We start from the raw sequence: 26,385 nt of genomic DNA, 5'->3' as shown, positions 1-26,385 counted from the left end.
TTGGCTTCATCAGATACTTAATCAGAAGCTAAGTATAAAGTACGTCACGGAGGATTTTGGGTCATCAGCGAGACAGATTTCTGCAAAATCCAATTGTGCGCTCGCAAGATCCATGGCTATGGCTGCCTCTTCGATCGCCAAAGGACAGGTATTCTTTGCTGTTGTTTCTTCTTTAGCCTTGTCGGCCTTCGTATCAATCTGGGCACTCGCTTCGAAACATCCTAAAAAATTGCCTCGATTCTTCAATCGCCTGCACGCGCAATTGCATCATCCGATGACCCTTTTTGGTACGGCGCAGCATGCAAGTTTGCGTTTTTCCCCAATTTTTTTTTTCCTAAGTGACATACACTGTCGCTGCGGCTTTTATATCTCACAGATTGTGGTGGGTTGTCTGTGAAGGTTGACTTGGTGGAGTTTATAGAATGGCCTTCTGTGGAGTGCTTGAACGAAAGCGGTAGCCATACACATGTCAATGCTTTAAAGCAGGTGCAAAACACGTACCTCTTTGGAATACTGAATTTGCGTTTGGATTTTGTTACAAGCATCCCCACATTCTCCTATCGGATGATGCCAGGGATACAGGGAGGACGAGGGTCTGTCATTGGAAAGTGACGCTGATGAGCAATTGTTGATCTATCTTCCTTTCACCCAAGTAGTGAAGCTACATACGATGATAATTTTGGGTCCCCCTGAGGAAGGTGCGTTTAAAGGACATTGAACTGCTGACTTAGCTGTGTAAGCTAGGATGTGCGAATTTCAAGGGCGCGGATAATATGGGACGTATGACTAGTAGGTGTTTTGCACGAAGGGAACGACCTTTTCATTTTGTTTAAAAGTTTGAAGAAATTAAACTTTCTTCAGCACAACAAAACGCCTAGCGTTCTCAAAGGAAAAGGAAGGTTTGACGTTTAAATACTGTGACGAAGTGTTTGAATTCCGATTACCAGTTTCCACAGAACTGTGGCGACCAACTTAAGGCTTGACACAAGGTGTAGGCCATGCACATGGAGCTCCAAAACATAGCTTGTAGTGAATGCCGAATTTGTGAACAAACCTGGCCTTTTCAACATTGGGAAGAACGTTCATAAGTTTTGTATCAGGGGACTGGTCAAAGAAGAATGTGGCCTCTGGCAAATTTCCTTTCATATTAAATATTATGGTTGTTAAAGGTCTGTTCTGTTAAAATGTCAACGCTCTTCAAACGTGTACATCAAAGTGGTTGACATTTCCTTCGCAGTCAACTGTGACATATGTGCAGGTCTGTGAATGCACAAAGGTCTAGTGCGCATGCTCCAAACCTGTTTCAAGATTAATTTGATCGTCCGTAACTTTAAAGGCTAGTGACACATGGCCCCAAGTCTTTTTGATTGTTGCACAAGATTACCAAACACAGACAATGACTATGTTTTATGGAGAAGATCTGGACTATCTTTTGGCATTGGTGATGTAACATGTAATCAGGGACACCATAGCATGCAGTCCTTGCAATGCATGGTAACTTTATTGACATACATCTTTGTCAATGAATTGTGAAGAGAATGACGCATGTGCCTACGGTATTGAGTTTGGGCATAAATCTGGGCTTTTCAGTTATACAGGTTTAACAGACCCTGCCCTGTCAAGGGGGCCTTAGTAGGAAGAGTATTGGTTGAAGATAGTGGATGATCTGTTAAAATATTGAGGGCTATATCGTGATATGATCTGTGTGATGCACATAAGCACAAACACCTCAGATGGATTGTTTATCCTCGTACCTACTGCTGTACATAGTAGCATCTTAGTCTATCTTTCATCAGGGACACAAGTAGCAATTACTGCATCATGACTTTACAACTATGTTGTCAAATCTTTACCTTTGCTGGCATAACATTATTTACTTGACCAAATAACTATGTTGTTAAATATTTACCTTGGCTGTTGGTCAAGTAATGTGTACATTCATGCATTTTTAGTGTTGGAGGAACCTTGGGCAAGCAGCTTAGGTAGAACAGACAGCCTGGCCCAACAGCCAGGCCCTGTTGACATCCATTTGCGATGCCTAGACACCCAAAAGGGCATGAGATAGTAGATACTCTCAAAGACACGTACATGTTGACTTCACCCAAAGCAGAGCTACTTTTTAATAATCAGTTCCAACCAAATCAGAGGAGAGCATGACGTGCATCGTTCCCGGTGTTGTTCTTTCAAGACTGTGATCTTTCACCAGATTTTGATCTTTATGTTGGTCCTTGGTGGTTTTGTGATTCTTCTTTGAATAATTGCTCATATAGGGCAGCTCTGCAGAAATTGATATTGATGCATTGGCTGCCTGAAAGTTTTTGTAAATAGCTGTGCATTGCCGATATTGTTATCTAATCAATTTAGCATGGTAGTAAGTAACATAACTGGTTTTGTTTTCACAGGGCCAAAAACAGTGAAACTTTTTGCGAACCGTCAAAACATGGGATTCAGGTAGGTCATGAAAACATTGGGGAATCTCTCCGTGTGATGAAAGTAACACCGGAAGGCTGTTATTTGCGATGCTTGCAAGTGTTAGACCTTTGAGTTCTGTTTGTAGATGCACATTCACATGTTGTTTTTTGCAGTAATGCAGGAGACTTTCCCGCAAGTGACGTTCTTAACTTATCATCAGAGCATTTGATGGTAAAGTTGCTCAGAATTTCATAATTTAAATAATGTTTACAGTCTTTGCAAATAAACCTCTTTCCCCTTTCCCTTCATTCTACTCCCCTTTCCCTCCTCTTCCTGAGACCTTTCCCCTGACAAGATTTCTACTTTGAAACTTTGGCTTTGCAGTTAGTCAATTTGCATTTTTGTTATCATGCATGACCAAATTCTTTCCTACCATTTCAGGGAAAGCCCATCTCTTTGAAGTATGTCAAATTCCAAAGTGTTAGAAGGTAGCATTTTCTTTTCAAATCCTGGATTGGGTTGTGTATTAACAGTATTTCATTCAGCACCATATTTTGTTTCCAAGCTGATTTTTAGTTATCGCCTTCTCCTCTTTGGCATTTATGAATTAAGCTGTTTCCAGTTCATGCATACTTTCCATCGCTGATTCCCTCTCTGATGTTTCTGTCTTCATGGGCATGGCTCTCTTGTATAACCAGCCTGACAATATTTATAGAGGACAATCAAGGGTCTACAGATGTGACAAAAATCAATAAGATAGCTTTCTTTGGATCCACGTAAGCTAGCTTCTCCTTCACCAATGTTTTGTCCTTTGTTAGGAGTGACAATCAAATCGTTACTGTCTCAGTGTTTGACCTCTTTGTTATATTAGCAAATTTAAATAGGGATTTTTTAAATTTTGAAGGGGTTTTTGGAAGTTTTAAAATAAAAAAGTTAAAAGTCCATGTTTTATTGTTTTGTTCAATTATAAGCTTACTCATGTCAGGCCTTCTCATAGTTTTTTCCCTACGTTACCATATACGCCGTATGGGTATGGAAGTATGATAGGAGTATGGATCAGGCCCTAGGGTTGAATCATACGTGACCCTGATTTATCCTCAAAAAGAATATACAGAGAGCTACAAAACTTTCAACTTCAAACTTCAAACTTCAATCTTGTATTAATTTTAAAGTCAAGAAACCGATAAAAAACCGTCTTCATTAAGGTCTGGGAACCCTGTTCCCCCCCCCCCCCCCCCCAAAAAAAAAAAACCAAGTATGATTGGCCATACCATACGCGTATGGAAAAATTATTTCATACGCGTATGGTTGGCCGAACCATACGAGTACGGAACCAACTATGGGCCTCTTTGTTATTGGCTACCTTTCCTAAGCCTTATTGCAAAGAACTGTCCATTTGGAAGATGGTAAAATGAAGCACTCATGACTTCACTGGCAGTTGTAGTTTGGATGTGGGATATTTTTGAATTAGTTCTTTTCCTTAAGTGTATCCTTCATGACTGAGTTTGACCTTCATCTTTGAGTTCTGTGACAGGCCTTCAGATAAGTAGACACTCGTGTGCATGGTGTGCATAATGAGAACATATTTTCTTACAGTGGATTATAGCTGATGACAGAACGGAACATCTTGATGAGAATTATGACCATCCATTCAGTGTCCGCCAAAGTGTTGAACTGGCGGGGAAATAGGATCTTGTGGAGGCCAAGAAAACTCAACGGATGGAGGATCAAAGGTAGGAGGGGCTTTGGGAGGTAACAGCTAGATGATAATCCGTAATCCGTTGGCTTGGTTGGTGATAGATATGGGAAGGAATACTGGCAGGTGGGATTTCCAATTTGTACAAGTTTGAGGCTAGATTAGTTTCTATCTCTACAGGCCTAAGCCTGCATATGCTCTCTTAGTTTCCACCTGGTGTGCGGTACCTGAAGTGGAGGTTTCACCAACAGGATGACAAGTCACCCCCTTCCAAGTCTTGTAGAAACTATTCATCCCCTGGTCAGGCAAATCATCTTCTGTGACAGTTCAGCTAACATCTTCTGTGACGATTCAGCTAACCATTTTTGTGTGACTATGAGCTGCCAAGGCAAGGGTACTATTCTATGCTGAAGCACAAGCAAAATCTTTTCATTCCAACTTTTGTAACCTTGCTCCGAGTACTTGTGGACTACCAAACATTCAAAACTCTCTAGATACTGGAGTTACTTTGTTTAAACTTTATGTAACAAACTTTTCATTATGATGTGGAATTTTCCGCTTTAGGAGGAGATGTTCAGGGTTAAGTTAAACCAAATCTATGATGGATATAAATCTAATGTTTGTGAATGGTCTAACGTAGGGCCTGACAAGAACTGAGGTTGAGGTTGGTTTAACCCAATATGGTTATAGGTTGATGTAGGGCATAATCTGACCGGATAAGCTAAGATTGAGGCTGGAACTAGCAACTGTTAGGTCTAGATCCCTTGAGGAGAGGTATTAACCGTGGTTAATTTTGGAAAATCAGGTTATATAGGTCACGACTCTTGTAACTGGGGCTAGCTGCCAGTTATAGCAGAGCCAAGCTTTTTAACATGAGCTACTGCCTCATTTTTCAGCTATCAAGTGGACTAGGACCAAAATACCCTCACCCCTGCTCAGAATTCGTCTTGAAATAAATACTGCTGCCAAAAAAGCACAGCCAAGTTCCAACTTGGGAATGCGCTTTTCTAGCTAGCAGTATCACCCAGCAACGCTTGCTCACATGCTCGAGCAACAGTTAGCCTCTATACAACTCTTGAAGTCAACTTTGGCACTCTTGTTGTATGAATTGTCATGACCCCAAGCTTAATATGCACTTACTTTTCATGGCCTTTCATTAAATCATTTAATTCTCTCATGATATGCATACGCGTTCTCACCTGTTCTTGCCACCACCTGCCATTGAAACTTGAGATCCATTTCTCTCTTTCTTTTGAGCAGAAATCGGCACAACTCTCTACTCTAGGACTGTGATCTACCATCAAACCCCCTCTAGTCCTGGTGCTCGGGCATTTTGACAGTTTAGCCCCTTGTCACTTTTCTTAGTGCATGACCATGGCGAGGAGTACACTACACTCCAGTCCAATTTAAAGCCCTTGTTTGGAAAAAGATGTGCCAAATCCTTCAACTCTGCAATTGCAAGTGGAAGTTCGTCAACAATTCCCCTTGAAGATCAAGATCACCATGTGCTTTATCCTTCATATGGAGAATTCAAGCCTGGACAGGAAAAAATTTGAATGTCGCCTCTTCAGGATTAGAAACAACTTGGAAAGTCTAAAATTTCAGCGAGGTGCATACATCTCCACAACCAGTAGTTGCAATCTGATGATTTTATTATCCACTCTGAATGTTAGCATGCTTCACTTTCTCCTATATGCAAGACATAATTGTCTGGGAGAAATAGGCACTGCAACAAATTCCTACTCCACAACATTGCGAGATTGTATTCCAAGAAGCATAATAAATCCCTCAAGTACAATGCTTTTGAAACCGGCCTCTAATCACTCAGAGGGCAGTGGAACTAAACCTTTAATCACTTCAGCACTTATTTACAGCTCACAAAGCATATATCACAACCATTAACCATTGCATGATCACCATTTGGCATTTACCCATTTGTTCACAAACAAAACCACTGAAAAAGGGATGGAGGCTAGAATGCCCCTGCTCAACAGACATAGACAAGTGCACCCGATTGGCCCCAAACACCGTGGCGCCCCTTTCGGTATTTCTTTATATTTCACAGTGAAATGATTACAAGTTGCATCTGGGAGACCTTCCCTGCAACTGAGCACGCAGCCCCAATTCACTAAGCCTTCGCAAGGCTTTCAAGCATATAACACCATCACATAAGTGCACTTAACCAACCAATGAATGACTCATGTAGCACTGCTTGGGCACCTGTGAGCCAAGAAAGAGGCGGCACACGAGGCCAACCAATAGCTTATGGCAAAAAGAAATTGCAGTAGCAAAATCACAACTCACCAAGCCATGAAAACTCGAACCAAGTCCTCAATCGCCAAGAGGACATAGTAGCCAATGCCCAATTGCATTCTCAGCCAAAGAGGAGTGCAAAGGCATGAAGAAAGAGCATTTACAAGAGCCGACCAGCAAGAATTCCACTGAAAAATGCGAAAAGAAGCACTTCTGTCGCGAAGAAGTGGGAGTTCTTGGGCTCAAAAGAAGCGTGCTTCAGAGACGAATGCATTGAGAAGGTTTTGGAGAAGTTTCATCGCCGGAAAGTCCTCCAAAACTGAGAAAAACCAGTCAACCAGCGCATCGGACCACTCGAAATTCAACAGAAAGCTGTAGCTTTGCAAGAGTAGAGGCCCAGGAGGCGGTAGAAGAAAAAAGGTCCAGAAAAAGCCACTTTTGCAAATTCGACCAGCAAAAGAAGTGCTCAGCTCTGCCCGTTCTACCAAACGCACGGAGGGAAAAGCATATCACTACGAAGGGGAGGCAGAGGGGAAGCCATCGGGCCAAATGGAAGTCGAGGAATCCAAACGGGTGAGGAGTTATGAAGAAAAACGGAATTCAGCTGAAGGAGGCTGAAAAACTAGTCCAAAATCTCAACAAAGGGAGGAGATGAGAGAGAAAACCACACATGTGAAGTTTAGAAGGCCCAGGAAGGTCTAGGAATGGCAAAGGAGCATGTAGAAGGCACTAGAGCCACCTGGAACTCTAGGGGGGCCACTGAAGGTACATGGCCCTCTAGGGGGCCCATTAAAAATGCCACATCATCATTTCCCAACAACCACTCTTTTAATTCCTTGGAATGCCTTTGGGCCTAGGGATTAATTACGCTTATATGCTAGGCACCATGCCGCGTTTAATTACACATTATTAAGCCCACGCTTGGACTTTTAAAACCAAAGTTGTCACGGTCTTGTAGTACATTAAAGTACTTAGAATTTCACGCCCCCGTGACATACCCCTCTCTTGAAACAGCAAACCACAGTTTGCTGCCCCAAAACACAGGAGCGAGCATGAAATATAGCATAAAAGAGTATACAAGAAAGCCGCAGCTATAGTATACAGAGACGCTGAAAATATGGCTAGGAGAGGCATGCATCCATCCATATATACTACTCAAAATCTATGTGATCCTCGGCGATCAATAGTCAAGATGCATCAATATCATGAAGTCTCACAGCAGAAATACTGTCAGCTCAGTATCTCGGATGAAACATACAGTGTCATCAAGCGACCTCATGAAATCACAGTGAGCCCGTCTGTACTGAGGGAGTGGAGGTGCTATCCGCCTCTCGAACATCAGGTAATGCTCCAGACGCTCGCTCTGCTGAACTACCTGTAGGAGCCTAGACCGCAGTTGGCTCTAATTGGAAAGCATCAAGGTAAAGCTGCAATATCCCAGGTGAATCTGCCAATTCACCTTCCTCCATCCATTTCGCATCAAGTGATGGGTAATTTTGAAATTTTACCAAGTAGCGACGGATAACTTTACCCTTGAGCTTTCTATCTCTGTGCCAGAATCTGCTTTGGGACTAGAAGTTCATCGTGTTCTTCCATTTCAGGCTGCACCTCATGAGGTACATCCTCGGGAATATCTCCATGATATTGCTTTAATAAGCTCACATGAAAGGCATTATGTATCTTTCAATGCGGAGGCAACTTCAGCCTGTAAGCTACCTCGTTTATCTTTTTAGAAACCTGGAAAGGACCATAGTAACGGATGTTCAGCTTTGTGTACAACCTTTCCTTGCCTTTCTTATTTTTCAGCCTTGCCTTCTGAAAACGCAGCAAAACCCAATCACCTTCTGTGAATACCAATTCCTTGCGGTGCTTATCTGCTGCTCTTTTCTGCTTGTCTTGACTTCTTTGCAAGGCATATTTGATCTTCTTGTAAGCCTCTTCAAGGCTTTCCACAAAACGATCAGCTTCGAAGATTTTCTCTTTTGTATGCAAAATGGGAGGTATCTTCCTGGCACCTTCCACTATTTCAAAAGGTGCTTTACCTGTGGATGTGTGCACCGTATTATTGTAAGCATATTCCAGCAAAGGCAAATAATGCTCCCATTTGCTTTTGTGGTCTGAGACATAGCATTTAAACATATCCAAGATGGTAGAGTTTTCCTGCTCCGATTGTCCATCAGACTGAGGGTGAAAAGATGACGAAAAATTCAGCGTAGTGCCCATATTTTCAAACAGTCCTCTCCAAAAGAGGCTGGTCATCCTCGGATCTCTATCAGTGATTATGGATTCAGGCATCCCATGATACTTGAAGACATGCTGCAAAAACAATTTGGCCATTTGATCTGCTGTAATTTTCTTTCTTACTGGCACAAAGTGGGCTTGTTTGCTAAACCTGCAAATTATTGTCCACAATCCATCATGTCCAGTAGGAGTACGTGGAAGATCAAACACAAAATCCATAGCTATGCTTTGCCATGGTCTATCCGGAATTGGCAAAGGGTGTAACAACCCAGGTGCCTTCTGCCTGTCAAACTTTACTTTCTGACAAACCATGCATGTTCTCACATATTCTTCCACATCTTTCCTCAAAGATGGCCAATAAAAGTATTGCTCCACTGCTGTAATTGTTGCTGTAATTCCCCTATGTCCTGCATATGAAGGAGCATGACTTTCCATTATGACTTTCTGTCGCATCTGATCAGTGACACAGAGTCGTCCATGCATCAAAATGAAACCCTCTTTCAACATATAGTGATCATGCCTTTGACCATCAGAAAGCTGTTCATAAATAGTTGAAAAATCAGCATCATTAACATACTGATCTTTCATCACATCTAACACATTGTTGTAAGCAATGCTCACTGCTGAAACATTGGGTTTCTTGGAGACTGCTTCAGGCTGTGGTTTCCTGGAAAGTGCATCAGCCACGACATTTTTGTTACCCGGCACATGTACAATTTGAAAATGAAACATTGAGAGGAAGTTAGCCCATCTCATGTGCTTTTCAGATAATTTTCTCTGCGTGAGAAAATATCTAAGTGACTGATGATCAGTTTGCACATAAAAATCAGCTCCAAGAAGGTAATGTTTCCATGTGGTCAAAGCATGTATCACTGCTAACATTTCCTTCTCGTATGTCTGCAAGTACAATTCAGCATCTTTGAGAACTCTACTCTCATATGCAACCACTCTGCCATCCTGCATCAAAGTGCCTCCTATGCTGTTCCCACATGCATCACAAGTTACAGCGAAGGGTTTTGCAAGATCTGGCAAGATAATAACAGGTTCAGAACACAATTTTTGCTTCAGCTCTTCAAAAGCTGCATTTTCCTTTGGTCCCCACCGAAACGGTACAGCTTTCTTTTGTAAAGCATGCAAGGGAGAAGCAATTTTTGCAAAGTACTTTATAAACCTCCGATAGTATGAACACAAACCAAGAAAGCTTTTGACTTCATGCAGATTTTTCAAAATTGGCCAACTCCTTATGGCCTCAACTTTTGCAGGATCCATCTTGACTCCATCCTTTGACACTATATGACCGAGAAAATGAATCTCATGCATAAAGAACTCACTTTTCTTGGTATTTATTAATAGCTTGTGTCTTTTCAACTCTTGAAACACAATAGTGAGGTGTTTCCTGTGCTCCTGCTCATTTTTAGAGAAGAACACAATGATGTCATCGAAGAAAGTGCCCACAAACTTTCTGTGTGCTCTAAAAATTCTGTCCATCATTCTATTGAAAGTGGCAGGTGCATTAGTCAAACCAAAAGGCATCACAAGGAACTCATATAAGCCAAATGAAGTGCGGAAGGCAGTCTTGTAGACATCTTCAGGCCGTATCCTTATTTGATGGTATCCACTTTTAAGGTCAATACGACTGAACATTGAGGAACCTTCCAACCGATCCAATATATCATCAATGCATGGAATTGGAAAACGGTTCTTAATTGTGACTTTATTCAAAGCCCTATAATCAATACACATTCTCCAACTGCCATCCTTCTTTTGCACAAGCAACACAGGGGAACAGTAAGGAGAATTACTTGGCTGTATTAATTCCTTTTCCAAGAGTTCCTTCACTTGTGACATTATCTCTTCCTGTTGTGCCTTACTGACACGATAGGGAGGTATATTAGAAGGTGAGCTTCTTGGAATTATATCAATTTGATGATCCTCGGGCCTCTTGGGAGGTAATTCTTGAGGAAGTGCATATGAGAAACAATCCTGAAAATCTGAAATAAAAGCAGCCCTTTCTCTATCTAAAGCAGAAAGAGTAGAGCCTTCCTGAACTGGTTGGCTGTCCTCTTTGACAAAAATCAAGTACGCTGAAATATGACGCTTTATTACATTGGAAATACAAGAAGCTGAAACTACAGGGATGGACTCCCCTTTCAAACTTTACATCAAGTATATGATTTTTGCCTCTACGAGTTAAAGAAATCTTCTTGTTTCTCATCTGCACATCAGCCCCCACCCTGTACATCCAAGGCATCCCAAGCAAAGCATCACACTCTGGCAAAGGCATAATGTAGAAGTCCTCTGCATCCTGATATCCCTGGATATGCATCCTCAACTTGCCAATGATAGGAGTGACAGGTGTGTTGAGTTCAGGGTTGGCCATATCACACATGCCGGATGGCCCCATTTCCTCAGGCTCAATGCCAAGCCTTCCTGCCATATCAGGAGTTATGAAATTTGCCTTTGCCCCAGAATCAAAGAAAAACAAACAATTCTGATTTCTGATTTTTCCCCATGCTCTGCACATCTCAGTCTTTTTCATTTCCTCTTTATCATGTGCATGTGGCAAACTCCCAATCACATCTGGAAGAAGTCCTGCAGAAGGTTTAGGCTTTTTGCCCTTCCGATCAGCCTGTTTATCACCATTCTTATCATCATCTGACTTGTCTCTTTTCTTGAATGGGCAATCATAAGAGCGGTGTCCCTCTCCTTTGCATATAAAACATTTGTTTTGCTCCATGAGTGACTTTTTCTCTTCATCAAATAACTTGGTACGGGGCTGTTTATTAGGCTGTCCATGCCTTTGACCAGCTTTGAATTGGGCTTTTCCTCCCTTTTGAAACGGTCGTTTGCCATAATTTTTATTTTCAGATTTGATGTCCTTATCCTGGTGTTTGGCAGCCCGTTTGTTGTCTTCTTTCATGCTGTCCATAAAGCCCAAATTCTTCTCCTGCATCCATGCATATGCTGTCCTTGCATTCTCAATTAATTGAGTCATAGAACCCACCTTGGTTTTGATGCAATAATCACGTAGCTCACTAGGCAATCCACAACAGTACCTCTCTATTTGCTCTTTCAAAGAAACATGCCTGTAAGAGCTTAATGGCAGCAAAACATCCCAAAACCTCTTGGTGTAATCATCAAGATTCTTGCAAAGTTTGTATGACAAGTCATGCCAGTGTGAAAGTACTTCAACTTCAAAAGTTGGAGTAAGCCAAGTAGAAGAGAACACTTGCTTAAATTCCAGCCAAGTAGCAGGTGCATCTCCATGAAGCATAAGGTTAGTGTACCACTTAAGTGCATTGCCTTTCAAAAATGTGGCAACCTTCCTCATCTTGGATGCTTCTGTAAACAAACCCCCAAGAAATGCAGCATCAAACTGTTGAAGGAATGTGAGGGCTTTGTACCTGTCCTGTACTCCATTATATGTATCAAACTTGACATGAGAACCACCATCCTTAAATTCTTTATATACATTTGATATTGGCTGTCCCAAAGATGGCTGTATATTTGCAGCATTCCCTTCACTAGGGAGAGCCATGCTTGGCTGAACATTAGGCATGGGAGCATGTGCTGTGGCTTGCATGCCTGGCTGCATTCCCACATTGTCATACATGGCTTGCTTTCTATGCCCAATTGGCGGTGAAATCAACATAGCATCAAAGATAGAATCTGTACCAAAATATTCAGGTTGCTGCCTCAAATATGGCTGAGGTGGTTGAGCCACATTTATGGACTGCACATTATTATTTTGAGGAGTAGAAATACCCAAACCAAGGCCTTGTGCTGGCTGCTCATACTGTTGCACTGGATGTACTTTTTGTACCTCTTTCTCAAGTGCTCTTTTGGGCGATTCCTCTCTCTTGGAAGTCACTTTCTGAGTCATTTTTGATGGCTGTCCCTCATGGGAAACTGATGCATGAGTGTGCGGTCCGCCATGAGAAGTTGATGCATGTGTGAACTCACTCTTTCCGTGCTTGTGCTTTCTTGATTGCTTCTTCTTCTTGGCATTTGTTTGCACAATCTGAGCCAAATTTTGAGCCAGCTGAGTCAAAGCAGTCACTGCACTTGCAAGCTGTGCATTCAACATAGTAGCATCATCTGACTCACTGCTAGAACTAGTATCACCGTTGAGCTCAGTTGTAGCTTCATGTGTGGCCTGCTCAAAAAGCATTTGTTGTGCTTCCTGCAGTTGTACACTAGCTGGATCATTAACGCTTTCCTGCCTTCTCCTTTGAGGAGTTGTGGAGCTCTCTTGCTCATGGGTACTCACCATGTTTATGGTTGTAATATTCAGCTGTCAAAAAGTGTAGCAAAGATATCCTTCCACCAAACTACCGAGGCCCACCTCCTGAAAAAGAGTGTGTGGTATCCCAGCAATGGAACCAATGAAACCGGCCTCTAATCACTCAGAGGGCAGTGGAACTAAACCTTTAATCACTTCAGCACTTATTTACAGCTCACAAAGCATATATCACAACCATTAACCATTGCATGATCACCATTTGGCATTTACCCATTTATTAACAAACAAAACCACTGAAAAAGGCATGGAGGCTAGAATGCCCCTGCTCAACAGACATAGACAAGTGCACCCGATTGGCCCCAAACACCGTGGCGCCCCTTTCGGTATTTCTTTATATTTCACAGTGAAATGATTACAAGTTGCATCTGGGAGACCTTCCTTGCAACTGAGCACACAGCCTCAATTCACTAAGCCTTCGCAAGGCTTTCAAGCATATAACACCATCACATAAGTGCACTTAACCCGTAGGCTCAACCCAAAGGCATTCTCTTTTCCGAGTGCAATTCCATTGGCTGTCCAGATGCAATCACACTGCACCCCAGCTGCACTCTCTTTGAGTGGTTTCCAGATGGCATTCACAAAGCTTTTCAAAGCTCCAAAATAAAATCAGCAAAGTACCCAACCAAAGAATGACTCATGTAGCACTGCCTGGGCACCTGTGAGCCAAGAAAGAGGCGGCACACGAGGCCAACCAATAGCTTATGGCAAAAAGAAATTGCAGTAGCAAAATCACAACTCACCAAGCCCTGAAAACTCGAACCAAGTCCTCAATCGCCAAGAGGACATAGTAGCCAATGCCCAATTGCATTCTCAGCCAAAGAGGAGTGCAAAGGCATGAAGAAAGAGCATTTACAAGAGCCGACCAGCAAGAATTCCACTGAAAAATGTGAAAAGAAGCACTTCTGTCGCGAAGAAGTGGGAGTTCTTGGGCTCAAAAGAAGCGTGCTTCAGAGACGAATGCATTGAGAAGGTTTTGGAGAAGTTTCATCGCCGGAAAGTCCTCCAAAACTGAGAAAAACCAGTCAACCAGCGCGTCGGACCACTCGAAATTCAACAGAAAGCTGTAGCTTTGCAAGAGGAGAGGCCCAGGAGGCGGTAGAAGAAAAAAGGTCCAGAAAAAGCCACTTTTGCAAATTCGACCAGCAAAAGAAGTGCTCAGCTCTGCCCGTTCTACCAAACGCACGGAGGGAGAAGCATATCGCTACGAAGGGGAGGCAGAGGGGAAGCCATCGGGCCAAACGGAAGTCGAGGAATCCAAACGGGTGAGGAGTTATGAAGAAAAACGGAATTCAGCTGAAGGAGGCTGAAAAACTAGTCCAAAATCTCAACAAAGGGAGGAGATGAGAGAGAAAACCACACATGTGAAGTTTAGAAGGCCCAGGAAGGTCCAGGAATGGCAAAGGAGCATGTAGAAGGCACTAGAGCCACCTGGAACTCTAGGGGGGCCACTGAAGGTACATGGCCCTCTAGGGGGCCCATTAAAAATGCCACATCATCATTTCCCAACAACCACTCTTTTAATTCCTTGGAATGCCTTTGGGCCTAGGGATTAATTACGCTTATGTGCTAGGCACCATGCCGCGTTTAATTACAAAAGTTGTCACGGTCTTGTAGTACATTAAAGTACTTAGAATTTCACGCCCCCGTGACAGCTTTTATAGGTTTAAGTTATAGAAACCCTAACCCTTTCTTTTGACGAACAGAGACACTGAATCCCAACAAATCCCCCGTCTGAGTGAAGATGGATCCAGACTGCAATCATGTGATATGAAAATGCTAACATAAGTTGGTTGCCTTAACTGTTAGAAAATACCCAACAGAGGGTACACGTAGAGGAAGACTTATAGTAATGCCCAGGAGCTCACACAGTGTGCGGTGTGAGTGTGGAATCACAGACTTCTTTACTTATGTGCATTCAATAGGTGTGCAGACTCATTAATAGACAATGAACCAATCAGATAGAGAAACCACCAAATAATATATTTCCGTCCACAACTATGGACACAATACAAAAGAGACAGATCCGGAGTCCCACCAATGGTGTGGTCCTCTGATCTTACCACAAAAGTCCTTCTCCTATCTGCTGGCTATCTCTAGACTAGAGTCCGCGTGCTCCACCTTGAGCGTGAGTAGACTTTCCGTCTAGAATGATCTTCTCCACCTTGCTGTCTGGGAACCAGCCTAGGTGGGCAGCTTCCTGCAAGCTTAGTCTGCAGCACAAGGTACTACTTTCTCCTCCTGACTGTAGGCCCAAAGATAGCCCTGCTGCTGCTCCTTCTGCTGGTGGAATTGCTGCTCCAGATGATGTTCAAATGAGGCCTGAGGCCTCTCCTTTTATAGGCCTCAAGGGCCTGGCCAGCCAACCGACTCAGTCTGTACAAAAACCGACTGAGTCTGTACAAAAAACCGACCCAGTCTGCTTGGGAAAAACTGCCCTTAAAGGGCTCACAATTCAGGCCTTTTATGGCCCAAACTTCCAGGGCTTTTGGCCCTCCATTCAAGGCAGATATGCAGCCTATAAAAGGCCTGCCACCTCCCCACTGCCAGTCACATTCCTTGCTGCAGATCTGAGCCTGCACTCCCTGCCATGTCTGTGCCTCTGCAAACAGTGCGCCTCCATGTCCTAGATCCTGCGCAATCTGTCCCAGACTGTCTTGCTTCTGCTCCGTACTTTCCTGGCCCTGTGTCCTGCCCTTGACAGTCCTAGATGTGCTGCCCACATGCCAGCCATGATGCTGTCTATGTGGCAGCCCCTTTCTCTCATTTCCTGTTGGGTACTGTCCTAGGTCTCCCTCTCCCATGCTCTCCTCATATGGGGGCTTACAGATGGGAAGGTGACCTTTCCAACACCCCCTCTCACCGACACATCTCAGCCCAATGCCAATACGTCGATGAAGATGCTCCAGTAACTCCCTGGTCGTAGTCCTCTGGAACCTTTCGGTGTCGAAATCTTTTCCTGGCTTTTCATCTAGTGGCTCTTGCTCCACCAGGTCCGGTTCTGCTTCCGCACACCATCCTGGTACACAGGTCCATCTCTGGTAGCACCTCCTGGTACCACCTCCTTCAGTCACAATCCCGCCTCTGAACTCGAACAATCCAGCCGTCACGATCTTCCAGTCGTCCCTCTCATAATGAGTGAACAACCTGGAGTCTTCCAGGCACCATGCTCTGAGGGTCTGTTTCAACCCGTCCTTCCTTTGGCAAGGTCTGTAACCAATTAATTGATCCAGATAACCTGGACCACGAACTCTCGCTGAGTTCTCAAGCAGATACTCTTCTGGCTTCAGTACTCTTTGTCCACCACCTTCTAGCAATCTGCGTCCGAGATTTGAAGAAGCACCAATACTCCCCTTCTGCCTTCAAAGAAGGCCAATTCCTTCCAATCTCTTATCACCTGAGACAAATGAAGAGCAGAATCTCCCCACAGCATGCTATAAAGGCTCAAATGCAGAATATCAAATACATACCAGACTGTTGTACTGCCTGAATGTTCGCTCTGAAAGCAAACCCTGTACCTCAATGAGGCACCCGCCAAGATCCTGTGTAATCCTGTACTGTCCCCTTCTGAAGTCCAGCACTCATCTGACCATGAGACCCCAGGGCTTTCTATGGAATCCACCCTCGTGTCAGTGTCAACAGCTACACACCTGGAAGGTACCAAGCGCTCCATACTGTCCTTCACCTTCACAAAGGCATCTGACTGCTTGTCGACCCAACTCTCTATGTCAGACATCCTTACTGTGATTTCGGGATCAACATACCTGACCTCGGTAACACTCGGTGATGTCACCAGGAACAATTCTTCGATTACCACATTAGCTTTGGCCTTTCCCTCTGAATCTGGGTCAGACTCATGTTTGTTTTTCAGATCCGCCTTTTTCTTTCTGCAGTCCTTTGCAAAATGTCCGGGCGTATCACAATAGAAACATTTCTTCTTGTGCTTCCTCTTTGAAGTCCCCTCGTCATCAGAGTCATCTTTATTGGACTTGCCACTGTTAGGCTTGCCCTTTTCCTTACCTGCGGAATCCTTCACCAGCATCGCCTTGTCATCTTTGTCCCCGTTGTAGAGCTTCTCCCGAGCTTCCTCCTGTAGCAGTAAGGGACACAACTCCTCAAATGTCAGAGGTTTGGTCCTCGGTCCTGCTGTCACAGTTGTAACAAAGCTCTTGAAACTCCGAGGCAATCTCCTCAGTACCATCAAGGCCAGATGGCATGAGTCTGTCTTCTGACCAATCGCTGCTAACTGATCCCGCACCACCTTGACCTTCGTCAGATGATCATGCACCGTATCGCCTTCTTCCATATCAAGATTGTAGAGTTGATGCTGAAGAAGCACGATCCGGGAGGTATTATCTGTCTCGTACAGATCCTTCAGGGTGGCCCACGCCTCTACTGACGTCTCGGCCAGCTGGATATGCGGAAGAACAGAGTCCACCGTAGTCCCTATGATTATTGCCAGGGCATGGGCATCTCTTTCTTCCCAAGCTTCAAGCTCCTCTCTGTCTACTGCCATGAGTACCTTCCCTTTAGTGTCCACCATGTCTTTCGCCTTCGACTCGTCTCCCGTGGTCAGCTTCCACAACTTCTGAGCCACTAAATGACTCCGGATCTTCACTTTCCAGATCGGGTAATTAGTCTTGTCCAGGTTCCCAGACTCTCCAAAGTTAGGGATAGTGAAAGAGAGAAAACTGGAGGAGGAGGAAGGGATAGCAGGGGCTGAAGAGGCTGTCGACATCTCTGCTGTATATACCACGCAGCAAAATCAACCAAACTCAAATGCAGTAACCCAGAACTCTGAACGCACCTAACTGAACCTGAGTCACCCTCCTCGCAAGGGCACAATCCTCCAGTCGTGGAAGTCGATTCCCTAGAGCTTCTGAATCAGGGTCGTCCTTCAGCAAGGTCCCTGCCTTCAGGCTCCCACACCTGTGAGCCTCCTACTTGGGCTCTGATACCATGTTAGAAAATACCCAACAGAGGGTACACGTAGCGGAAGACTTATAGTATTGCCCAGGAGCTCACACAGTGTGCGGTGTGAGTGTGGAATCACAGACTTATTTACTTATGTGTATTCAATAGGTGTGCAGACTCATTAATAGACAATGAACCAATCAGATAGAGAAACCACCAAATAATATGTTTCCGTCCACAACTATGGACACAATACAAAAGAGACAGATCCGGAGTCCCACCAATGGTGTGGTCCTCTGATCTTACCACAAAAGTCCTTCTCCTATCTGCTGGCTATCTCTAGACTAGAGTCCGCGTGCTCCACCTTGAGCGTGAGTAGACTTTCCGTCTAGAATGATCTTCTCCACCTTGCTGTCTGGGAACCAGCCTAGGTGGGCAGCTTCCTGCAAGCTAAGTCTGCAGCACAAGGTACTACTTTCTCCTCCTGACTGTAGGCCCAAAGATAGCCCTGCTGCTGCTCCTTCTGCTGGTGGAATTGCTGCTCCAGATGATGTTCAAATGAGGCCTGAGGCCTCTCCTTTTATAGGCCTCAAGGGCCTGGCCAGCCAACCGACTCAGTCTGTACAAAAACCGACTGAGTCTGTACAAAAAACCGACCCAGTCTGCTTGGGAAAAACTGCCCTTAAAGGGCTCACAATTCAGGCCTTTTATGGCCCAAACTTCCAGGGCTTTTGGCCCTCCATTCAAGGCAGATATGCAGCCTATAAAAGGCCTGCCACCTCCCCACTGCCAGTCACATTCCTTGCTGCAGATCTGAGCCTGCACTCCCTGCCATGTCTGTGCCTCTGCAAACAGTGCGCCTCCATGTCCTAGATCCTGCGCAATCTGTCCCAGACTGTCTTGCTTCTGCTCCGTACTTTCCTGGCCCTGTGTCCTGCCCTTAACAGTCCTAGATGTGCTGCCCACATGCCAGCCATGATGCTGTCTATGTGGCAGCCCCTTTCTCTCATTTCCTGTTGGGTACTGCCCTAGGTCTCCCTCCCCCATGCTCTCCTCATATGGGGGCTTACAGATGGGGAGGTGACCTTTCCAACATTAACGACATCCCACACTCCATCCCTCATTACAATAATCATGATCTCTTTATTTGCCAAGTCGGAAACTCCTAGTCACTTTATTGATGCACGACTACTCTTTGTGTGCGTGGTGGTAGTTCGTCTGGTGTTAATGTTGATTTTGCAGTGCATAGGAGGCAGGGCAGAAAATAGGAGAGAACAACAATCAGCATGAAATATGTACTACAATATCTAGCTCACAACTCAATGCAATATGACTCTTATAGGTTTAGGGTTTCTAAACTCTAACAAGAAAGTACATTCCTCTAGTGGCTGCTTGATGAGGCCGGCACGAATTGCTTTTACGTGTCCCTAATAGATACAAGTGAAATTATTTGGAACAGAGGCTCACATGGTGCCGAGGGTCTATTGTCACCTAACTTGATTAGGCACAGGGTGAAAGTGTTTGGATCAGGAACTCACATGTCAAGTGACGCAACGGGCAGGTTTACTTTTACACATCTTGTATAGCATAGGGTGGAGGTATGTGGACTTGGTACTTGTTAGAGATTACTTGTTAGGGACTTCCTTTCTAGGACCAATATTCACAGCGGAAAATTTATGAACCCATGAGATCTGACACTGATCATGTATGCTCACAAGCAATGAATGAACTTGACGCTCAGATCTGGAAATTGACAGCCAGATACTGCAACCGTAATGTGAATAGATATGTCCAGAAACAGGACCAAAGGATGAGTGCAGAAGGAACCTTTCAACCTTCACCAACCTGGACGGCAATGTGCTGCTCCGTTTGTACTAGATCTAAGGTCTCCACATGCTGCAAAATCTCCTGCTCTCCTGCTGCGTGCCTCTCGGCAAGGTCTTCAGTGGCTTAGGGAACCTCCCTGCCATTATTCAGGGCCTGTTTGCAGCACCATGTGCCCCTGTAAAAGGCAATACTCTCTCACTTACCGTGCCCATCCTAACTATTGAGTGTGGAAGCGTGGAATGCTATCTGCTGCGGGGGGGGGGGGGGGAAAGAGAAATGCGTTAAAGATAACACATGATGGACACTCATTTTATGCTAACTACAATCTTTACTCTTGGGGCGTGGCAATCACCAGAATATCCCTTTGTACAACTAATGGTCCCTCAATAAAGAGGGCATTCATCTTGGTTCCAATCCTGAAGCTGAAGGGCTGAGACTACTGCAGGTAACTGTGCCCATGAGAGGAGGGTCATGGTAGAGGCTATAGGGGCTTCATCTGCTGCTGGACTGAGGGCTGCTACTGGTCCATCGCTTGGGGCTGCCTCTGGAACGAAAGGAGCTGCTGTGCCTGCTGCTGCTGGAACTGCTGTGCTGACTCTGGCTGGAGGTGGAAGTGGAGGCACTCCTAGAACTGCTGCGGATGCTACTGGGACTCCTGCTACCCTGGATGATCCTGGAATGAGGGCAAGAACTGTCTACAGCGGCTGGGCTGATGTCAGCCAACTGGCGCTGCTACAGACTGACCCAGTCTGTGATAGCCGACTGTCACAGCCTGCACGGGACCCTGTTCCAGACTGCCCTGACCGGGCTTCTCTCCTTTCATACAGCCTCTGATGGGCTGCCTCCTGCTTCTGACCGGTGCATTGACCTGTTCTGCTCTTCTTCTGCCTGCATCTGCTGACACAAGCCACCGTACAGACTGACGTCAACCTGCACCTGCTCTGTACTGCTTGCTGACCTTCTGTACCTGCTGTACCTGCTGTTGTGGCTGCCAAGTGGACAGCGATTCCATGTGCTGCAGACACCAATGACAGCCCCACCAATGGGGCCATATACTGGCTGCTATCCTGCCCTATGTCAGGGCCCAAAGAATGGCTGTCCCAGCAGGATGGATCTGCCCGATGTGGTCGATGCAAATCAAACATAAGAAGGATCTTTATGTGCTGTCCACATGGCAGCCTCTCTTGTCCCCTCTTCCCTCCTATGGATGTCACTTCCCCCCGTACTCATTTGGGGGCCTACAGAGTTGACCCTAGTTTTCTAACAGTACTGACGTGTTGAACTGGATTCAGTGTGAGGATCTATCTTTTCATGGTGGATGTCCTTGGTGCGTGGAGGGACATTGAAGGTTAGTTATGTTTGGATAAGATGGAGTATTCAAGAATGAATGTTTTGACAAAAAGCCACCCTTAAGTTACGTCTCTCTCTAAAGGTTGCTTTGTATGTAGTATTATACAGGTAAGGCAGCCCTGATATTTTTTGAGGAGAGAGTAGAGAAGATTGGGCTTGATTTTCTAGATCTCAAAATGGATTCACAATAATCTTATATAACCTCAAAACCTGTCTTGGATCCTATAAAGGTTAGTGATGGTCCAAGCTAGTAGGATCATGTGAGGGATGGTCTGTCGTGGTATGGTCTAGGGATGTATCATAGTTCTTGAATAGTGGAATCCAAACCTACCTATGGGTATAGACCAAAGGATTGGTATATGGCAGTTCACTTCTCACAAGGTGAAAATATTACTTTCTAGGAAATGCATGTTTATGGTAAGTAAATGTAGTGTCATATGACGATTATGACTTGGATGAGAAGAAAGTGTGGCATGTTTATGGCAAGGAGATGCAGTGTCATATGACGATTATGACTTCAGGAATCAGTTGGCCAATATTTTATAAAGCTAATCAATCTACTTGAGGACACCAAATGGTGTGACAATAATCCGTTCCAAGTTGACCAAAGTATTGGACAATGTGTTTTGAAGGTTTCTTGAAAAATACATTAATGGTAGTCAATTGAAAGATTACAGTATGTAAGTTGGTTTTAGCATAATTTACCAGTTGGTGTGACTTTTGAGTCATTTGCTAAAAGACATATTCTCATATTGATTATTTAATATCTTGATCATATGCATTGCTAACATATATTGTCTATGAAGGGTGCATGCTATTATAGAAGATCATCAGTTATGAGGGTATATTTATTGATGGAGTTCGGCGATAGATTTCAAACGTTCTGATGTGCAAGCAGTGTGTCATACGCTGTTTTCAAATGCTGTTGTGGGCAGAATATGGGCTAAAGATCCAGAGTTAGTCTTATAAATACAAACTAGGCGCTTAATGTTGGGACGTCTGAGAACAAGTAATTGGAGTGACGTTGAGCTTTTTGGCTAGAGAGGAGTAGCTTGGAGGAAGGGACACTGCATGTCCTGACCCTTCAAGGAGACTAGCTTCATTGGTGGTCTAGACGTCAGGCTTGGGAACCCATGGTCGGGAGCTGAGCTTGCAAACTCAACCCTTAGGGGTACGATTGCCTCATGGGGTTGGTCTTTGTTATGGTTTTTGGCATCTCAGCTGATTTTTACTCAAGATGGTTACCGTAGGTACGGACCTTATGTGAGAGGCATTGTGCAATCAAGGGGGATAGGGGCTGAATTGGTGAAGGCTAGAGATGGCAGGAGAGGGGAGGAGGAGGAGAGAGAGAGATAGGAGGGAAAGGGAGAGAGAGAGAGAGAGAGAGAGAGAGAGAGAGAGAGAGATTGGGGGAGAGAGTGTAGGACTAGTGCGGTGAAAGGAGTACTAACCGGATGCACACCAATAGGTTGGCCCAAAAGAGACGGCTTAGTCTGCATAGATGCAGAAAGCCGTGAGCCAAAAGATGGCCTGACATCCTGCAAGAAAGTGCTCTGTGATATAGAAAATGCATCATCTAAGTCCAGATAATCCCAGGCTGGGTCCCGACCTCACGTCGCCTCATGTCGTGATCTACTCATATCACCTCACGTCCTGGTCGGGCACACGCCTACAAGCTGCTCACGTCGCCTCATGACTGTCAACCTCACGTCGCCGTGCCTCCTGTTGTGCCCACTCCGCTGCAGCACCGTCGTCCGCTTTCTTTTCACCTTAGACTTTAGTCTAAGGTCCTAACTAAGGTAGGTCAAGTTAGGCTAGTTAGGTTTAGTTAGTTGGGGTGAGTTAGGTTAGTAGGTCCTCCATAGCTTTGGACGGAATTATATTATTTTGGTGGTCTCTAAATCTGGCTGGTTCATTGTCTATTGATGAGTCTGCAGTGTGCACATCTATTTTATGCACATAAGTTAAGAAGTTTGTGATTCCACACCCCACACCACACTGTGTGAGCTCCTGGGCTATTCTATCAGTCTTCTGCTGTGCATACCCTCTGTTGGGTAATTTCTAACAAGTTCAGCCAACAGCTTACCACAGCCATGGCTATGCAGGATATCGCTCTTGCCCAGATGGGACAGCAGACCACATTTGCCGTTGCTATGCAGGATAAGGGTAAGCAGCCCACACCCCAGCAAGGGGACCACTCAGACAATCAGGATGTTGTCTGCTCCACGCAAGGGTTTTATGGTAGATGCCTGCCGTGCCTATGAGCATCAGTCTTCTGGACCGTTGCATGTCCTGGATCAAGGAATCCATTGCTTGAATAGCCCACCACATGAGTCGTTGGCACATGCTCCCGGGTTACCATAGGCAATGAGCCAGCATCCGGAGAAATCAGATCATGCCGTAAACCAGCATATGATAGGTAGCTATAAAGGTTTGAAAATGCTTACAAGTAACATGAAGGATCTAAACATAGAATGAGAAGCCAACTGAGCATAAGAATGCCATGTTCAAATAACAGAAACACTTACGAATGAGAATGCAGTGTGCGTGCAAACCCATCTCTAACACATGATCTTTTCAATTATAACATGAAGGGTCTATGAAGGCTTAGAAATAGAAGGTGAACCTAGGTGAGCAAAATAATACTTATGAATGGGAGTGCAAGGAGCACACTTCAATGCAAAACTACATAGAGCACACAGCAGCCCTAGAATGAGATTACATTATCGTAGGCAGTCTTCTCAATCATTTGCCTAAGTTCACCCATGGTAGTGGGTGGGTGTTATTTTCCTAACAGGACTAACCAGATCCTTACCACGATTGGATAATCTAGTGTTAAGGCTAGGCTAATCTTGGAGCTTACCGTTAATGCTAGTCCAATCCATAGTTGGTCATCGCCAAGCTTAAGACTAGACTAAACCTACTATTGGTGTAGAGCGAGGGCCATGGCTCAGTCTAAGTGAGGCTTTAAAATAACCTAAGGTTGAGAGGAGAGAGGTTTAGATTTGGTGCATAGAGCTGATCCAAGAAAGGCAAAGCTAATCCAGGAAATGCAACCTATTCTAGGAAAAGCAAGCTGTTATACGAAAAGCAGGGGGCTTCATGGAAAGTGAACTGCTCTAGGCATGGCTTCTAAAGTTCAAGACAGAGGGTAAGGCTAGTCTTATAAATACAAGCCAGGGGCTCCATGTTCAAGGCAGTCAGGAGACTGGTGGAAGGGGCATGTGGAATGGGATGCATGACCAAAACTTCATGCGGACTAGCTTCCATGATGGTCTAGAGCTCAGGCTTAGGGGTGGTGCTGAAACATCTGGTACGTGAGCTCGCTAGCTTGACTTTTGAGGGTTTTGTTTCTTTGTGTGGTGTGTATTCATTTGTGGTTTGATTAGTTTAAGGACTCTAACTCAAGGTGATTACTCTAGGGAAAAGTGCTGTCAACACTATCAACCTTTGTCTTACTAGGACTGCCCTATAAGGGAGTGCTGTTGGAAATGGTTTGGTTGTATAAAGTCATCCTCCAAGATTTGAGTTTCACGCAGTTCTTAAGGATGTGGCAACTGAACAGCATTTTTGTCTGGTTGATTTGAGTATAAATGCCAACATTTTTTTGTGAGTCTCTTTGTCGCGTGTCCTAGCTTTGTGGCTTCCTTCTCTTCTTTGGAAAGGTGAAAGGAACATTTCTTGTCTTCTGAAGATGCGGTAAAAAGTATCGACAGCCCTAACAGCAAGGAGGCAGACTGAAGTTTTACAAGATTCCATCACGGATATGTAAAGGATGAGGCACATGAAAATCAAACCTACTCCATTGAAAAGAATTTAGAAGCAATTTGAAATTTGTATACCTTTTGATTTCACATTAGAAGAGCAACATCTACAATAGTAATCCAGCAACGCACTCGGAGGGAAAGAACAATGTTTGCTATTCTTCTATGTCTAAATTTGAATATTGCTGCAAGTGCATACAATAGGGCTGTTGTTATCTTATGTATTACACTGCTTTACTTTGTTTCTTCTCCTCGCAGCGTTGAGACTACAAATATGAAAGAGCTGAAGAAGGTTTCCTCAGAGGACCAATGACCCTTCAAGTATGCTCAAATTATCTCGAAGCCCACTTTTAATTAGCATTATTCCTGACTTTCTTGCAATGGAATGCTTAAAGACATTGTCGGCCAGTTGTTTCATTGGATATTTATGAGGTCATGTGGATTCCAATCCATGCTCTCAACTTGTCTCTGCTGGCATTAACCCTACAGTACAAAATGAAGATGCTGAAAGGTCACAACTTGAGGCAGTTCAGGTGATCTTCTATCATATTTCTTGAGCATGGTGGCCACAACATTGCTGGCCAACCATGAAAATATTCTAGGTGTATGCTGTTCTATTCGTTACACTTCCAGCCTGGATTTTTTCAGTTTGGATTCATGGTAGAGTGGTCTCAACCCGCCACACACATAAAAAGACACTTCGCCCTTTTCTCTCTCCCCCCCCAGTGGAAAGTCTTGTCATTTCCATGGAGGCAATTTCTTTGCTAGCAGTTGCCATGTAAAGTATTTTGAATGCTCAAACTCTTTGGATATTTGTTAAATGTTTCTACATTTGCAAAGAGGACCTTGACAGCATGATGTCGAAGTTGTGCAGTCAGGCGAATCCTCTAGTCAAGGGGAATGTTCACTAGATCTCTACAAAGTTATGTTTCTAACTTCTGTGCATTGTGCATGGTTGCATTCTTTATGGTGGGAGGCTGGGCGCGCGCGCGTGTGTGTGTGTGCGTGCGAGAGAGAGAGAGAGAGAGAGAGAGAGAGAGAGAGAGAGAGAGAGAGAATTGCTTCTCTATGTACTTAGTCATAGTTCCAAAGAGTTGGAACTGGATAGGCTATATCTGAGCAAATCAAATGAAGTTTTCTAGTGCAAGTCTCTAAACTTTCAGTACATCTCATCTTTAAAAGTGCAAAAGTGAGTTGTTTGACATGCTTGTACATAGGTCATAGTTACGCTGAAATGCGTTCAGGGGCTATATTGCCCTGAAACATTTCAGATAAACGATTCTAGACAGAAATGCCATTTCTGTCCAGAAACGTTTCTTCCCCCAGAATGAAACTTTTCAGCCCTTCTGAAACGGGCTGTTTTGGTCTGGCAGTGTTTCAGGCTTCAAATTGTTTCATTTAAAATTGTGGTATGTATGAAGACCTTAAAGTTGAGCTTTTTGATGACTTGTAAGGACTTTTGGTACCCATACCAAAAGTTTGGGTTGACACTGCCCTAATGCGATATATAATCTTGGGTATTGAAGAATAATTGAATATGGTTTTAGTGCATAGGCCTTGTAAGGGAAAAGGTGCACCTCTAAATAGATCTTCATTTAATGATTAAATCTTTTCTAGGAGTAATGGTA

At 44.3% G+C, this 26,385-nt stretch overlaps 1 protein-coding gene across 2 annotated transcripts; it reads left to right on the top strand.

Annotated features, from left to right (window-relative positions):
- LOC147885581 (PITH domain protein (DUF1000)) lies at positions 1-25,673 on the top strand. 2 transcript variants are annotated; one of them, XM_087396462.1, is made up of 9 exons: positions 1-148; positions 400-486; positions 575-698; positions 2,403-2,451; positions 2,586-2,643; positions 2,854-2,900; positions 3,111-3,188; positions 25,016-25,078; positions 25,247-25,673. In XM_087396462.1, the coding sequence occupies exons 1-8, from the start codon at positions 113-115 to the stop codon at positions 25,068-25,070; spliced, it is 534 nt and encodes a 177-aa protein (XP_087252588.1). In that variant the 5' UTR covers positions 1-112; the 3' UTR covers positions 25,071-25,078; positions 25,247-25,673. The 2 variants fall into 2 exon arrangements, with proteins under 2 accessions (XP_087252588.1, XP_087252587.1); XM_087396461.1 differs by having other exon boundaries at positions 25,016-25,673.
- The last annotated feature ends 712 nt before the right edge of the window (positions 25,674-26,385 follow it).

The sequence above is a fragment of the Dipteris shenzhenensis genome, chromosome 25, assembly GCF_047967505.1.
Source record: "Dipteris shenzhenensis isolate YYH24624 ecotype China chromosome 25, Dip_SZ_1.0, whole genome shotgun sequence".
NCBI lineage: Eukaryota > Viridiplantae > Streptophyta > Polypodiopsida > Gleicheniales > Dipteridaceae > Dipteris > Dipteris shenzhenensis.
This window is presented reverse-complemented; position numbering and strand designations above follow the sequence as displayed.